This window comes from Orcinus orca, chromosome 2 (assembly GCF_937001465.1).
Source record: "Orcinus orca chromosome 2, mOrcOrc1.1, whole genome shotgun sequence".
Lineage (NCBI taxonomy): Eukaryota > Metazoa > Chordata > Mammalia > Artiodactyla > Delphinidae > Orcinus > Orcinus orca.
In genome coordinates, this window is record NC_064560.1 from 8,263,620 (window position 1) to 8,281,838 (window position 18,219).

Consider the following 18,219-nt stretch of genomic DNA (forward strand, 5'->3'; position numbering starts at 1 on the left):
ATGTTAACAGGTAGCGAAAACATCACCAAAGATCTAGAACTCTTACTCTGTAATTACCTTCATATTCAAACAACACTTAAGCTAAGTAAAATCACCAAAAACAAACAAAACAATGAGGTAAAAAGCCTGCCAAAGCTCTTTGGTCCCACAGTAAGCAGATAACACAAATATAAATTACTTCTACGAAGTGAGCTATAATCTAAGAGAGTCAACATCAGAGAAACATGATTTTCAAACATTTCACGTCAAGTCCTTTGTGGGTTCAAAGACTGTCCATATTATGCTATTTAAGGAGTGGGAGTGTGGAGGGAGGTTATCCTTCAGCTGGTCTCCACGAAGGAAGACTTTCGCCAGGAAGTGCGAAGGAAGCCCGGGAGCCTGCTGTGCTCCTCGTTCTGCTGGCGCTGCTGCTGCTAGCTGCGCCTAATCGGGTGTTGCTTTAGGACAAAGACCCTTCCCTCTCACAGTCCAGCTTCTCCTGCTGTGAATTCTAATCCTGTGGCTACAGAACTGGAGCTGCAGCCATGGACATGTATGTGATATCATTAAAAGGATCCTAAGTCTCCTGAAGGAAGAGGTGAGAAGAGAGGCAAAGCTAGGAAAGGGAACAGTCCAATGAAAGACTAAACAGCTTTAATCTGCAGCAAAACACAGCAAGAATTATTATGAGCCAATGAAAGGCAAACAGATGCTAAGACGCTGGGGGTCATTTTCCTTACACTGTAGGAATTAGAATTTTAGGTGTTTGTGCCTTATTGAAGATATCTGTGATGCTTATCTACACTCACTGAACAGATTCTACGCTTAAAAAATGAATATTAAGAGTACCCTGTCTGGGGCTTCCCTGGTGGTGCAGTGGTTGAGAGTCCGCCTGCCGATGCAGGGGACACGGGTTCGTGCCCTGGTCCGGGAAGATCCCACATGCCGCGGAGCGGCTGGGCCCGTGAGCCATGGTCACTGAGCCTGTGCATCCAGAGCCTGTGCTCTGCAACAGGATAGGCCACAGCAGTGAGAGGCCCGCGTACCGCAAAAAAAAAAAAAAGAGTACCCTGTCTGAAATCTTAGCTGTCAAACAGTTGTGAAACTCAACAGTCTCCATCATAAACAGTTACCATGGAACGTTACAGTAAATTTTTGCCATAAGGACTGACAGCACCCAGCACAGAGTTTTAAAGGGGCATAACCTGATGATAACATATGAGTATTTTCCAAATGGAGACAAAACTTTTCAGTTAGGTCCCTCAGGATTTTAGTTTCAAATTGCCTGGGGATACTTAAACCAGTAAGACAAGGAGCTGCTTAGCTTAGCTTATTGCAAATAGCTTTTTAAAAACAAGTAGTATTTTTAAATATAATTTTCACTTTTATAAAAGCAATACATTTATTTAATAAATCCTTATTCAGTGCCTACTACGTGTCAAGCACTGCTCTAGGCTCTGGGAATAGAGCAGGGGGAAAAAAAGAGAAAAAATCCTCACCCTCATTGAGAATATACGCTAATAAAGGAAGACAGACGAGAAACAAAATATGTAAAACGGACAAGAAACAAAATGAATATGTAAATATCTAATGTGTTGGATGGTGGCAAGTGCTATGGAGAAGGTCAGGCAGGCAAGAGGCATGTGTGGATGTGGGAAGTGGCCGGAAGGGCTCTGGCTCTCCCTGAACTAGGGAGCCACTGTAGGGCTCTGAGCAAGAGAGCATCACAGTCTGGTTTGTATTTTAACTGGATCCCTCTGGGTGCCACACAGACTGAACAGAAGAGGGGCAAGGAAAAAAGCACAGAGAGGAGACCCTGCAGTCATCCAGAGAAGACAGGCAGGGGCCAGACCCAGACGGTGGCAGTGCAGGTGGTAAGAAGGGATCACCCCAGATGTAAGCTGAACATGGGACAATCATGGTTTGCTGACAGGACATGGGCTGAGACAGAGAAAAGCCAAGGGTAATCCCATGTTTTGTGTGCATGTTATTGTATATATTTTTTAAATCACACAGTTCTTCTATCAAATAATAGCAGTCCCCTGCCTCACCCTTTCCAATCCCTAATTCCATCACCCCAAAGGCAACCACTCCAAATCTCTTAGGCGTTTCTTCTGGTATTTACTGCCGTATTTCTAGATACTACACACTGACAGTGCTTGATTTTTTTCCACTTTTTATTTTTCTACCTCCTATGAAAGGTGAAGATTTCATCTCTTACACTACGTGCATTGGCCCCACCTATGCACACACGCGCCTTTCTCTCCCTCTCCTCCCCCAAGTCACAGTCCTCAGTGAGCACGATGTTTAGGATATACCTCATGTCTACATAAATATTGTCCAAAACAGAGCCAATATCCTTTTTCTTAGGTATTCTTCCCCATCTTTTTGCTTTTCTGTGTAGATATCAATTCATTCTCCAACAGTGAGACTACTCTCAATATGACCAAACACATCAGGTAGTACATCTGTTCCATTTTTTTCCTGGAGCCCTCTGTCTTATCTGTTCCAATCTAGATCAACTGAATTCCAGACCTCTTTGTACTGCTACAATCCTAGAGCATCCCTTCACCTTCAACCTGGGAATTCCTTTTGCCCTGCTCCTGTGCTGGATCTTTGTTTGCGTCCCTCATTTTGGTGGAGCACATCCTCAAGTATTAGCAATATAACAGTGGAGTTAAGACTATGCAAGTTCAAATCCCAATTCCACCATTTACTAGCTGTGGGACCCTGGGAAATTACTTTTCCATGCCTGTTTCCCCACTTGTAAAACAAAGAAATCATAGTATCATCCTCTTACTACATATGTGAGAGAGAGAAGAGAGAGAGAGAATATATATGTGCTAAATTGCTGCAGTGAGCACACAGTAAACACCATATAAGTGTTAGCTACAATAATAATGATTCTAGAGAATGGGTATGTGACACAAGATGGGTCACACTTTTGAGACTTTTCCTGTCTGAAAATATCTTTAACCTATACTCACACTTGACTGTTCATGTGGGAATAGAATTCTGAGTTGGAGACTTTTTCCCTTACTAATACAAAGGCATTGCTCCACTGTCTTCCAGCGTCCAGAACCATTAATGAGAAGTATGAGGGCATTTTAATTCCTGAGTCTTCATAAGTGACCTGTTTCTTTTCTCCAGAAGCACTGAAAATCTCTTTATCCTTGGCCTCCAATATTTGATTATATTGAGCCTTGATGTGAGATCCTTCCTATTCATTTGCTATGAATTCAGTGAGCTCTTTTTTCATTCTAGAAATGCATGTCCTTTCAGCTCTGGCCTGCATTAATTCTTTATTTCCTACCCTCCAATTTCTCTGTTCTCTTTTTCCTGGAATTTGAATAGTTGCAGACCTTATAGACTGACTCTTTTGTTCTCGTATCTTTCATAGTTCTGATATTTCCTCAACTTTATCTTATAACCCTTTTATCTAATTTTTAAATTTCTGCTATAATGTTTAACTTCTGAAAGCTTGTTTTAATTCTTTTTTTGTAGCTATTGTTATTTCATAGTTACAACCTTATCTAAGGATATTAATTTTTTAATCAAAGGGGTTTTTTCTGTTCCCTATGCTATAATTCAGTTTCTCTCAACTCCTTTTTTTCCATGTGTTTTTTGGTCTCTGTCTTTCATGTTGGAAACTTTCCCTGAATGTCTGATGATCCTAGGTGAACATGCATATTTATGAGTAAGGCAATAAGGAGCTAAAGGAAACTCACCGAATGGGCAGGGCTCATCAATGGAGCTTCATCTTAGGACAATATGGCAGCAAGTTAGTTTTTTCATTAGCAGAATACTAATTGTTAGTAACTGCGCATCTTTTCTCTTGGGTCAGTTCACAGAGAAGAACCCTCCTGTCTCCTGAGGTGGGATAACAGCCTGGCTGCCAGCATCAGAGGGACCAGTGGAGAAAAGGAACCAGAGGTCTCATCTGTCAACACACAGACCCTCACTTGAGTTGCCTGTTTTGAGTAGGGCATCTCACCCTGCCTGAGGCTACAAATCCCTCAGAAAGTTAACCTGTTTTCTGCTATAAGGGAGAAAGGCAGGAGGGCCCACTTGCACAGGGTAGAAGGAATCTCTGGACTACTTATCTTAATTCTCAACCACTCCTTCATTTTCAGTCCCATCCCATGGTCCAGTCTTCTTTTTTTTTTTTTAAGATTTTTTTGATGTGGACCATTTTTTAAAGTCTTTACTGAATTTGTTACAATACTGCTTCTGTTTTATGTTTTGGATTTTTTGGCCACGAGGCATGTGGAATCTTAACTCCCCAACCAGGGATCAAATCTGCACCCCCTGCATTGGAAGGTGGAGTCTTACTGGACTGCCAGGGAAGTCCCTGGTCCAGTCTTTTAGAAGTACCTAAAAGTCCCATGTCCTGAGCCTTTCCAGATTCTACAGAGTCCTCATTAATGGCTCCTTAATGACTTTCTCCCCATACAATATTTAACTAAAACTGATTTTTTTTAAATCAATACTGTTTCTAGGAAAACATTCTGCATTTAAAAGTCTTAACTGATGAACTGTACACTTAAAAATGGTTAAGATGGTAGAGCTGAATAAAGATTTTCTTTAAATGGTTAAGATGGTAAAATTTATGCCATATATATTTCACCACAATTTTTAAATAACCTAATTGCAAGCATTACAGCATATTCTAGATAAGGCATAAAAATATCAATTACATATACAGTTTGGTGTATCACAGTATGTGATATAGGATACAAATCCTGAATAGAGTTGTTTATATCCAGATAAATCAATGAACCATTAAAACAATCAACTTGCATCAACTCAAAAAAACAGCAATTTTTTATCATTGCAGAAAGCAAATGCTTTTTAAAACCAAACCAGGGCTTCCCTGGTGGCACAGCGGTTGAGAATCTGCCTGCCAATGCGGAGGACACGGGTTCGAGCCCTGGTCTGGGAGGATCCCACATGCTGTGGAGCAACTGGGCCCGTGAGCCACAACTACTGAGCCTGAGCGTCTGGAGCCTGTGCTCCACAACAAGAGAGGCCACGACAGTGAGAGGCCCGCGCAAAAAAAAAAAAAAAAAACCAAATTACAATCATACCCTTTTAGCTAGATTCGCCTTTTATTTTATAAACTATCATTAGTTAATAGCACTTGAGGGAGACTTTTTTTGTTTTTAAGTAATCTCCTTACTGAAGTATACGGAAGACATTTTATCAATTATTTCTGTTCCTGTCACTAGTGTACCCTGTAAGAACAAAGTCTTGAAAACGAAAGCACAGATGCGTTTAGTGGTGCAGCCTAGGAACATGAAGAACAGGGATAAGTTGAGAACATTTTCCATGCAGCTATTTAAATTCCATCAACAAACTGCCAAGGTTCCAATAAAGGAACGAATTACCATGAGATATTTAAGTTACTAATTAATCCTAACTTCAGACTAAAGGAATACATATTTGACTCGAAATGTGATTTTCAAAAAATGTGTACTTAATGATGAAAAGTTAATTTCTACAATAGCAACTAACATTCACAGCCATGCATAAAAAGGCCAAGCCTTTAAGAACTGCCCACAGGAATTCTTTTCTTACAAGTATATGATTAACATTGAGTTGATCTGAATTACTCATTCTAGACTTTTTAATACCCGATCTGGATCTAGCTACTTGGGATGATGGCAGATGAAGGCCATCTCATGCTGCTTCTAATGAAGAGTCCCAGTGCAAGTATTAAATGTATTAAAGTATTCAGGATCTGTAGGACTTAGTGGAAAATTAAAGAAAAAATAGTTTGGGACTAAATCTTCTTCTGGAGTGTATGGTAAGAAATAGAGAGGTGCTCTCAATTTTTACTTGTCTGAATGTTTGATATATAAAAGAACATTATTTCCAGTTCAAAGGTTCATCACTTCACAGAAAGGAACAAATTACAAGTGATTATTCCATTTTGAAAACAGCACTCACGTACTTAACGAAGTTAGGTAAAAATGTATGGCAAATGGCCGATCTGAGCGAAGATTTTATTTGCCTGACAAGGCCTTCACGCTGCACGGTGATTTGACTTTTCTTTTTAAGCATGTGGTTGAGAAATACAGAGTTAACACCCCAAGTTAAACGTCTATTTAGCTGCCAGCTAAAAAGCAACATGGCACAGTTTAGACCAGCATTCCCCACAGTGTGCTTCTACCCAATGGCGTTCTGTAATATTAAAAGGTAATGTATGTGAAAGAGAAATGATAGCACTATTTTTCTCTAAAAATTTCTTTTAATATGCCAGGAAGTTATTAAATGGGTAAACAGTTTGTTACCAAGACAACTTGCCTTTAAGAAATGGTTTATCAGAGCCAAGAATGCCAGGAGGTAGCATAAGGCCGCTTGACCCACAAATGTGTGACACACAATCTGATGCATAGGGAGTGTTTACCAGCTAACCATGACATGTGCATACAACACATGGATCACGTTGTGATCACTCACTGCAGTAATGTTTCTGTTATACCATTTTCAGCAATTCACCAACATATTATAAATTTACAAATGTTCCATGAACAACTAAATTTGACAAATTCTAGTACAGGTGAAATATGCCGAAATCTGAAATGCAGATATAAATATCTGACATAAGATGCTGGAATGATGTTTTTAACCAGGGAGTTTACAAACTTAAGGTCATTGAACACAACTTGCCAGAGAAGATTATGGGACATTTTGCCTTTTGGAACAGTGAACGCTTGAGGAAAATTATTTGGAATGAATATTACTCCTTAATCTTCTAATCCCCAAAGAAACCTGTGTTGTAACACAGCACACAGACAGACTAATCTATAGGAATCAGGGAGGGTATCCACAGGAAACAAAGGGCATACTCAAACTGGGTAATTTGACGGTAGCAGTCCCAAGGACTTTACAAAGGCGTGGGCAAGACCGGGACCCGTGAGCTGACAACACTGCAAAGCTGTGGCTAGCCTGTTTTCTAAGGGGGCAAGGGAGAAGACTGGTTACCAGAAACCCAGAGAGGGTAACTAACAGTATGGAGACGGCTGTGGCCTTGGGTGGAAGGATGTAGTGACTCTACAGGGAGGAAGCCAGGGAAATAAATACCCCAAACTCGTTCTTCTCCCACCTACAGAATGCCTTCCAGTCCCTCTCATCGCCTGCCCCGTTCAGAAGTCAGAGGGCAAGAGAGCCTGTCCATGTTGTTCATGAAAGCCAGGTTTCCAGGGCACAGAACACAGTGAGGAAGGATGGAGTGGATCTGGAGGGCAAATCACCACGTGATGTCCATTTCAGCTTTTCTTCCTGCTCTTCTTTACCAACAAGTAAAGAACACCCAAGATATGAACCTTTTCAAGAGATGTCTTGAAATGACTGAATTATAAAGACTCTAAATAATCAAGAACTGCCTTTAATCTGTGCAGAAGAAGCTTTATCCAAATCTGGGCCAAAGGCTACATCTGCATCGGCAGACCGACCAAAGTCCTTGAAGTTCCTACCAACAATTTCCATCTCGCCCTAGATTTGAGGCTACCAATAAGCTATACAACTTCTCTTGGATCTACATGGTGAGCAAACCCTCCCTGTGGTGTGTTTAATTTTTGTGAGAAAGAGAACACTTCAAACAACCTTCACAGTTTAAATTCTATAGAGGTTTGCATAAAACCCAAAGATGAAATCATGTTACAGTGAAGAGCCCGCTGAATTGTTTTTACCATATTTCAGAAAACAGTTACTTCTCACCAATATTTCTACATAAAAGAAAATAATTACATATTGCAAGGTTTCATTTAAATGATGTCCAAGAACTGGCAAAATTAACCAATAATGACACATGTCAAAACCATGGTTATTTCTGATGGGAGGAGGAATTAGGCTGGGAAAAGGAATGAGGGAAACTTCAGGGGTGCTGCTTGAAATCTCCTACGATCCAGACCTCATTTTATGTCTTGATAAATATCACATATATATGAAGAATCACTGAACTGTACAATTAAGATTCGTACACTTTACAGGCTCCACTGTTTACTAAGGTTTATTATATCTCAATTTAAAAAGAAAAATTTTATTCAACATAGTTTTGGAAGTTTTAGCCACAGCAATCAGAGAAGAAAAAGAAATAAAAGGAATCCAAACTGGAAAAGAAGAAGTAAAACTGTCACTGTTTCCAGATGACATGATACTATACACAGAGAATCCTAAAGATGCTACCAGAAAACTACTAGAGCTAATCAATGAATCTGGTAAAGTAGCATGATACAAAATTAATGCACAGAAATCTCCTGCATTCCTATACACTAATGATGAAAAATCTGAAAGAAAAGTTAGGGAAACACTCCCATTTACCACTGCAACAAAAAGAATAAAATACCTAGGAATAAACCTACCTAAGGAGACAAAAGACCTGTATGCAGAAAACTATAAGACACTGATGAAAGAAATTAAAGATGATGCAAATAGATGGAGAGATATACCATGTTCCTGGATTGGAAGAATCAACATTGTGAAAATGACTATACTACCCAAAGCAATCTACAGATTCAGTGCAATCCCTATCAAACTATCACTGGCATTTTTCACAGAACTAGAATAAAAAATTTCAAAATTTGTATGGAAACATAAAAGACCCCGAATAGCCAAAGCAATCTTGAGAAAGAAAAACGGAGCTGGAGGAATCAGGCTTCTGGACTTCAGACTATATTACAAAGCTGCAGTAATCAAGAAAGTATGGTACTGGCACAAAAACAGAAATATAGATCAATGGAACAGGACAGAAAGCCCAAAGATAAACCCACACACATATGGTCACCTTATCTTTGATAAAGGAGGCAAGAATATACAATGGAGAAAAGACAGCCTCTTCAATAAGTGGTGCTGGGAAAACTGGACAGCTACATGTAAAAGAATGAAATTACAACACTCCCTAACACCATACACAAAAATAAACTCAAAATGGATTAAAGACCTAAACATAAGGCCAGACACTATAAAACTTAGAGGAAAACGTATGCAGAATGCTCTATGACATAAACCACAGCAAGATCCTTTTTGACCCACCTCCTAGAGTAATGGAAATAAAAACAAATGGGACCTAATGAAACTTAAAAGCTTTTGCACAGCAAAGGAAACTATAAACAAGACCAAAAGACAACCCTCAGGACGGGAGAAAATATTTGCAAATGAAGCAACTGACAAAGGATTAATCTCCAAAATATACAAGCAGCTCATGCAGCTCAATATCAAAAAAGCAAACAACTCAATCCAAAAATGGGCAGAAGACCTAAATAGACATTTCTCCAAAGAAGATATACAGATTGCCAACAAACACATGAAAGGATACTAAACATCACTAATCATTAGAGAAATGGAAACCAAAACTACAATGAGATATCACCTCACACCGGTCAGAATGGCCATCATCAAAAAATCTACAAACAATAAATGCTGGAGAGGGTGTGGAGAAAAGGGAACCCTCTTGCACTGTTGGTGGGAATGTAAATTGATACAGCCACTATGGAGAACAGTATGGAGATTCCTTAAAAAACTAAAAATAGAACTACCAAATGACCCAGCTATCCTACTACTGGGCATATACCCTGAGAAAACCATAATTCAAAAAGAGTCATGTACCAAAATGTTCACTGCAGCCCTATTTACAATAGCCAGGAGATGGAAGCAACCTAAGTGTCCATCGACAGATGAATGGATAAAGAAGATGTGGCACATATATACAATGGAATATTACTCAGCCATAAAAAGAAACAAAATTGAGTTATTTGTAGTGAGGTGGATGGACCTAGAGTCTGTCATACAGAGTGAAGTAAGTCAGAAAGAGAAAAATAAATACCGTATGCTAACACATATATTTGGAATCAAAAAAAAAATGGTTCTGAAGAATGTAGGGGCAGGAAAGGAATAAAGACACAGAAAAACACAGACGTAGAGAATGGACTTGAGGACACGGGGAGGGGAAGAGTAAGCTGGGAAGAAGTGAGAGAGTGGCATGGACATATATACACTACCAAATGTAAAACAGACAGCTAGTGGGAAGCAGCCGCATAGCACAGTGAGATCAGCTTGGTGCTTTGTGACCACCTAGAAGGGTGGGATAGGGAGGGTGGGAGGGAGACGCAAGTGGAAGGAGATATGGGGATATATGTATACATATAGCTGATTCACTTTGCTGTACAGCAGAAACTAATACACCATTGTAAAGCAATTATACTCCAATAAAGATGTTAAAAAAATTAAAAGAAGAAAAAGAAAAATTACCCTATTAAATGACTTTCACTATTACCTCCTCAGCAAATATCTTAACGTAGAAAAGGTTTGGGTTTATACATTTACCAGGGGTCAGCAAACTACGGCCCACGGGCCACTCGCCCCTTTTATAAATGCAGTTTTCCTGGAACACGGCCACTGGCTGCTTTCACTGCAGGGTTGAAGAGCTGTAGCAGAGACCTATGAAGCCCAAACCCTAAAATATTTACTACCTGATCCTTTAAGTGTGTCACTTCCTGACTTAAACTTCAAATAATATATTTAAACTGTCTCTTTGTAGGAATAATTCAACTCAACCTCACCCAAATACCAAAATAAGAGGAGAAAGATTTGAAAGACAGCTTAGGAAATCACTCAGTTAATTGTAATCAAGAATTTCGTAAAACGCTAACATGGGGGTGGCTTCATTGTGCCTTGAGCTGTACTATGGGTTTATTTTAAGACAGATCAAAAACTGGTACTTTATTTGGCCTCACACAATGCTAATTTTTTTGTTTCTGTTATTGCCAATATTTTAAAAACAGGAGCATACGCTTTTTTAAAAAATTAAGGATTCTAGTATCTCACTAAAAAATAAAGGAAGATGGAACAACACTAGAACCATACTCCTACAAGGCAACAATGAGCTGAAGTGACTCCCGTAACGCTGGAGGCTAAGACTCAGCTGACACTTCACACTGTGCTTGCGCTATCCACTTTTTAAAGTTTTTATTTTATACTGGAGTACAGCTGAACTAACACAACATTGGTAATCAACTGTCCACCGTTCTTATCACAGAGTTGAGAGGAAAATGAAAATACTACTTCCATCTGTGGCTACATGAAAAGTAGGAAAAGAAAAGAGAGACCGAGGGTCAGAGGCTTCTTAACACTCAGCTCACCTGTTACCCAACTATCCTGGGTATGTGAGTTTGCAACCTCAGGTTTAAGCGATGGCCTCTAGGGAAAATGGCAGAGAAGTACCAGAGAAATCAACAGACCAGAAAGGGCAAGTTAACTGGATGCTTGCACATATCAAGTGGTAGGGATCTCCCCCATATCTTCTAAAGCAGCCCTACTCCTATTTTGGGGCAATTCTGCCTGTTAAAAAGCTTCTTTGGGGCTTCACTGGTGGCACAGCGGTTGAGAGTCCGCCTGCCGATGCAGGGGACACGGGTTTGTGCCCCGGTCTGGGAAGATCCCACATGCCGTGGAGCGGCTGGGCCCGTGAGCCATGGCCACTGAGCCTGTGCGTCCGGAGCCTGTGCTCCGCAACGGGAGAGGCCGCCAACAGTGAGAGGCCCGCGTACTGCCAAAAAAAAAAAAAAAAGCTTCTTTGTACTATTTTTGCAACCTCTTACCAGTCTCTCATTGTTTCAAAACAAAAAGATTAAAAAAAGAAAGAATCCTTTCCTTACACTGATTAGAAATATGCCTTCATTCCTATACCTTACCTGGTCCTTAACTGTATGGGACAAGTTTAATCCCTCTTCCACTGGAAAGTTCTCTCATTATCTATAGTTACCCAGACCCCCACCAAGAGTCTCCTTTCTCAAGCACTAGAAAGAAAAAAAAGCAAGACTTGCACCTCTCGTCCTCTGGAGTATTCATTCATTCGACAAATATTTACTGAGCACCCACCATGAGTACTATTCCAGACTCTGCGGATATGACAGTGAACTATGCTCTTGCCTTGTGGAACTTATACTAAATTATTACATCTAATAATGTAGCATAAGCTATCATTAGGCTTTCCAGTAGCCATACTGTACTACTGTTATTGTACTTAAATTCCCTAATTCTTCCTCATATACAGTGCTCAAACTGTACGCTCAAGTCTAACTTGACTTGTTAGAAGTCTAACTGAGTTATTAGACTTCCAAATTTCTTTATGGTCATCATTGCTAAATATTATATTTTTAGAATCTGCTTTTTTCTTCAGTCTGTCAAGAACTTCTGGAATGCAAATTTCTTCTCCACCTGAACACACACCCTATTCCTTCTGTTTCTTACTGTCTGTAAATCTGATACATATACCTCTCAGTACAGTCATCCAAATTGGTCATTAAAATTGTTGAACAGGACAGTACTGAGGTCACTAAGTGCCCCATGGCATGTCCCTAGCATGCACCCAAACAGACACGGATCCATTATTTAGTATGCATGGCTTCTCTCACTCAACAAGCTGAGTCCACCTGATCATTTGACCATATTTACATCTGTACACAAGAATATTATTGGATTTAGGTCAAACACCTTCCTAAAGTTCAGATACAGTATGTTTGCCAATTTTCTCTAATCATCTTGGGGAAAAGGGGGGAAAAACATTTTAAGGGGAAGAGAAGAGTTAAAAAGGAAGAACAATGGAGGGAGGATAGGTCACTGTATAGCTTCCAAAATGAACCAGAAGTCTTTAAAATACTAGGCATATTTTTAAAAAGAAAACTCAGTTTATAAAATGATGGTAATCATACCATTGTCTAAAGAAGATGCTGTCTTTAAGACAATTTATCTAATTATATGAACTCTTATACACACTATAGCTTTGGCCATGGTATAGCAGAACACAATTAATAAATTTAATCACTGGTAACTGTTTTCTATTGTTAAAGCCAAACCACTTTTTTCCCCAACTAAAAGCTTTTTGCCTTCGATATGGTCAATGGTGGTTATTAAGAAAATGGAGGGGCTTCCCTGATGGCGCAGTGGTTGAGAGTCCGCCTGCCGATGCAGGGGACACGGGTTCATGCCCCAGTCTGGGGGGATCCCATGTGCCGCGGAGCGGCTGGGCCCGTGAGCCATGGCCGCTGAGCCTGTGTGGCCCGCATACCGCAAAAAAAAACAAAAAAAAGAAAATGGAAATATTTTGAATTCCCACAAGTATATTTGAACTCTATAAGTTCTACAGTTCACATTAGGGGGTCAGGTTGAAATCATATTTTAAAATGCTAATATATATGAATAAGGTACAAAGCATGACACAAAATAACCTTTAGCACTTGGAATTGAAATGAAATAAAAAGATAATCCATGAACATGATAGTGACTGTTGTCTGGCACAAATTCTGAAAGCACTTTCGGCATTTTAAGTGAATCTTACACTTTAAGTAAACTTTCAGAGTTTCATCTTCAAGCTTTAGAGTTAATATCCAGCAAAAGTCATTATACAGACACAACCTGGGGTTTTTGACACCTTGGCAAAAGCTAGATTACAGTTGAGGGTTTTTTCCCACTAAAAAGAAAAGATTCACCCAACAGCAGTGTAACCAGGTTTATGTGAGGCATGTATAACTTTAAGAAAATAAACTATAAATATTTTAAATCTGTGTACCGAAGTGTTGTTACAAATTATTTAAAAATATTTACTAGCTAAATTTTTACCGTTTATACCTTTTTAGCCTAGATGTTAATCTACCTTGAAAGTAACAAAATGTGAATTATTGCAAAATACTCTAAATTCGTCATTCTTTAGTAAACTCCCAAAGCGAACAGCAATAGTTTTATTTCACTACTCAGGTAATTAAAGCACAACATTTCACCCTGTCTTACATCATATATGAAACCTAAAAGGTTTCTATTTTATAGTACAGTGGAAGGTGTCTTAAATACAAGTACTATTTACATAAGGAGTGGACTTGCATCCTATCATGCTATACCCAATCACTATAATTCTCCTCCTCTCAAAACTTAGCTTGAGAACCGGGGAATGTTAACCTCCAGAGCACTTTTCCCTCCAAACTGCTTACCTGAATATACTTCCGCTGTGTCTCATCATTTAAAACATGTGCAACGTGCTTGGAAAAAATCTTTTCCCTACCGGTTCTGGCATGGATGCCAACCATAGTGACACCAATGGGCCAAGGGGCATTTCCAATGGCCATCTGAAGATAAGCATCATTAGCCTAAAAAGAGAGTTGAAGAAGAGATCAGGAAAGGAGAAATAGTCTGCTGGTCCAAATTTTCATTTAGTATTTCACAGCCCTTCGTGATGAAATTTTCATCCATCTCTTGGGCGTGTTGAAAATATTATCATTCCCATTATCCAAACAAAAGAAATTAAAATATGGGGTGACTGACTGCTTACCCAGGACCACATATGTCTGTGGAAAAACAGAAACCAACGCTAACCCAGGGATTAAAAAGACAAAACATTCCTTTGCAGCCTTGGTGCACTGGAAGTTAATACATTTCAGATCTGGAATTACCAGGCAGGTAATTTGATGCACTGACAAAAACTCTAGTCTGAGTTTCCGTTAGACCTAGTCTTCTCCCTAGGTGGTCACAGAGAAGACAGAGGCTAACTAGTTTTTCATAATCCAACCTGAAACTACAACTACTCCCTGCACAGCAGTGCAGACCTCTGAAAGCAGTGTGGGCTCTGTGTGCTGGGACCATCACATCGGGTCCATAGCAGATGTGTAAACAGAGATTAAATACTGGCCCTCGAGCCAAATAGCTAAAGGATGAGATCACTTCACTTTGGCCCCCCAAACCTCCCACCTGCCAAGAACCTTAAAAGCGACAAAATGAGAAGAGAGAAAGCAATGAAGAAAAATGGCTCTTTTTCTAAACCAAGCCTGGCTGCCTGGGCTGGGGTGGGGGACAAAACAGAAAGCAAGTAAACTCTAAAAGACCCCAACGGTTTCAGAGAGGCTTACACAGCCAGGCCTCAAAGAGATCTTCATTTAAAAATCAAACAACTATGAGACTGATATACTGAATTTTAAAACCGCATATACACATTTTTTTAAATCCCTGATACTCGTGTGTGTAAAGTTTAATACTGTATATTAACTGATAAAATTTCCAATATTCAGTTTCCCCAAATTTCTAAAGAAGAGTGTCCTAATATTAAGTTTTAGTTCTTTCTGTACTTTATATAAAATAAACTTTCACCAGCTTCTCATATACGAGAATGAGAAAAGTATCAAGAGGGAAGGCATCGCCTCTAGCAGGCAAGTGCTGTGAGTTCCTTCTGCACTGATGGTGACCTTATCCATCCATCCCAATGCAATCATCCCTGCTAAGCTCCAGGCAAGAGAAACTATCCAAAAATAAAACTCATAGCTATAAAGCAGAAACACTTTCTCTGACTAACCAACAGGCTCTCATCTAGAGGGACTAAAAACACTACTTTAGCCCATTAGCATGAGGCTCTCATCAAGGAGATCTCCAGTCACCCAGGATCACCCACAGTCCCTTCTGAGGACAGACACTCAGAGCACAGGAATAAGCAACGCATGCCCACTTTTCTGGCAGAGCCCCATCGAGGCTCTGGAACTGTCACTGGAGATGCTGCACGGAACCCTCCACTCCTCTCTTGGGAGGCACAGCCGCTGGAAGCCTCCCTCCTCAAACTCGGCTGATGGCCCACGAGCAGGGGTGCACTTCCAATCCCATTAGTGGTGCAAGAGGCCCTTCTCTTCTTGTTCGCCACACGGACTGATGGCCTTCCACCTCCTTTCGAAACTCTACCCAGGAAGCACATGGACCCCAGAGCTCTGTCCTCTGCCACCTGGTCCCAGAGTCCACTCAGGAATAAAGACACTGCAGCAGGGGAAGTCTCCCCTCCTGGGCTTTGCTATTGTTGCAGTACTGAAATGGGAGAGAGGAATTCTGGCAGCCTTACTTAGAACATTTTCTCAGAGAAAACAGCATAAAGGGCAGTTAAATTCCACTGTATCATCAGTACAATGGTTCAGCTATATTATGGATTAAGTAGGTTTTTATAGCTGGCCTGGGAAACTAATCTACGTAACATTGCTTCTACGGGAAAACTTGTTCCAAGCCATAATCAACAATCTAAAAACTTTGAAATTCAATCCCATTCATGAAATGAACGGCTGCCTATATCCAGTTTGTGAAGAATCTTTACACCTTCCTTAAAAATGACTAAAAATTACAGTGCAGTCTTAAACTTTATTATTCATGCCTAACAATAAAGCTAATATATTAGAAAATGAAAGTTTTTTTTACTACTAATTCATTTCACATTTATTCTTAAATCTTCTATTAAAATACTCCCACACGAGATGAACATATTATGTACACAACCTACGTATGCTCATAAACATAATTCTGATGCACAGCATGGTAATGTACCTTCACATATTCCCTCTGCAACATGAATTTAATGATATCTGTTATGGATTCTTTAATATCAGCAGGAAGATTCTGGAAAAGAAAAAAAGCATAACTAAATTTTGGAAGCTACAGTGTGCAGTTACAGACTGCATTTATTCTAACTTTATATATTCTATTTTTTAAAAATCAGTTAACAAAAGCATTTTTCGTGAAACCTCACCCTTTTCCGTAGCTTTCTGAAAAGGGGTCTGAGATAGGACTCGGTCTGTTTCTGAGTAGCACTGTTGAGTTTACCCTGTACGCTGCGCTTCACATAATCCTCTCTGGCATTCAGCTCCTTAGCCCAAACACCAAGAAGAAACTGTGGGAAAAAAGGGTAAATTTAGACTACAATGCCACCCAGTGGTTCTGTAAGCTTAAAAGTTCTCTGATGCACAAAATGGTATACACTCATCCTTAGAGTAAATGTCTTGACTGATTAAAACATCAACCAATATGTAACTAATGAACTATCTCTGCTTACTGCGTCACGTATGTTTTAATGTAGTACCTTTGGCAAGTCACAGACTTCCCTATTCTACACCTCTCCCAGCTCAGATGCGATCCATTTCCCCTGAAAGAGCTATCAAATTTCACCAGCAACTGCTTGACAGAAATAAACTTTTACCTGTATTTCTATTACACAAAATTCAACCTACCTAGACTCATCAGCCATAAGGCCATATGTGCTGTGATATTTAATCAATCTTCCAGGGATGATGTTGTAGTATTTGGACTTTCTACTTTTGCAGTAGAGACCACAATTCAATTAAAAATTCCCTCTAAAGTGCCTGACCAAAGGAGAAGGAAGGAAAAAACTGAACGAAAATAAAAGAAACTATGACCAGCCCCCACCCTGCCCCAGAAAACTACCCAGGTACCCCTGAGTTAAACTGCACAAAGAGCATCCTTCCCAGAGGCAGGTAAACACTGAGGGCTGAGGAAGCCATACTCCCCTAGCGGTGTTACCTATGCATGTCCTACATAGGGAGAGGCTGTCACTCAAAGAGGAAATTCTAGTTCATGCTAGATCCCACCACGCCCTAGCTAATTCCATGCCAAATCCTCAACAGATTGAGAATCTTGATGACTAATTATGCTGTATTTAAACTGTAAACACAAGTAAAAGCATTTCTTGCATTTACATCTCTTGTTCTGAACACAAATAATGTGTGAATAAATGTTAAAAGGAATCTGGGATTTGCACATACGCTACCTAAACCACTGAAAGAGGAATTCCGGGAAGGATGAATGAGCTAAATCGCAAGTCTCTGAAAGGCTGCTCGAGTGTTTGCCTTTTTCCCTGTCAACGTCTTCCCACCTCCTTCCCTTCCTTAGTGTCATCATCTCTCAGAAAAGCTTCTCCTTATTGCACTCCTTCCCAGAGTGTTTAAAAACAAATTTTTAATCCTTAGAACTTCTTGTTCATTCCACTGCTATGATTCTTTTCGGTGTATTTACATTAATAAGTCAGCTTTACAAGTGCTATGAAGAAAGTAAATATACATTTTCTTTGTTTAACCTCTATATCCAAGCACATAGCAATATCATAAACACCGTACGTGCAGAAATGTTTAGTGAGGATTTCCCTTTCCAGTCTGTAACTCTTAAACAATTCAAAAATGAAAACCCCAAAAAAAAACCCAAAAAACAGAAAGTAAGACCAGTTCTTAACTAAAGAAAACATGTCCTCCTTTCCTAGCCAAAAAGTACATACCTTCAGGAATTTGGTAATGATGTCCATGTCTTTATGATCATCACCTTTTCCTAAAGACTCTCCCAGTGCCTGAAGAAAAAGAGTGCTTCTGTTCATTAGTCAAGAGCAACAGCGGAATACATACATTATCAACACCAGACTAAGCATGGCTCTTTATTACA

The 18,219-nt window shown here is 39.7% G+C and overlaps 1 protein-coding gene across 3 annotated transcripts in view; it reads right to left on the reverse strand.

Annotated features, from left to right (window-relative positions):
• The window catches only part of PRPF18 (pre-mRNA processing factor 18), a 52,631-nt gene that overhangs the window by 6,496 nt on the left and 27,916 nt on the right, over positions 1-18,219 (reverse strand). For all 3 annotated transcript variants that reach the window (XM_033403431.2, XM_004278583.3, XM_033403432.2), the window contains 4 exons: positions 18,059-18,127; positions 16,523-16,663; positions 16,321-16,392; positions 13,965-14,120 (listed from right to left, as the gene is read on the reverse strand). In XM_033403431.2, the coding sequence (XP_033259322.1) occupies positions 13,965-14,120; positions 16,321-16,392; positions 16,523-16,663; positions 18,059-18,127 (438 nt within the window). The remainder of the gene's footprint in view (positions 1-13,964; positions 14,121-16,320; positions 16,393-16,522; positions 16,664-18,058; positions 18,128-18,219) is intronic.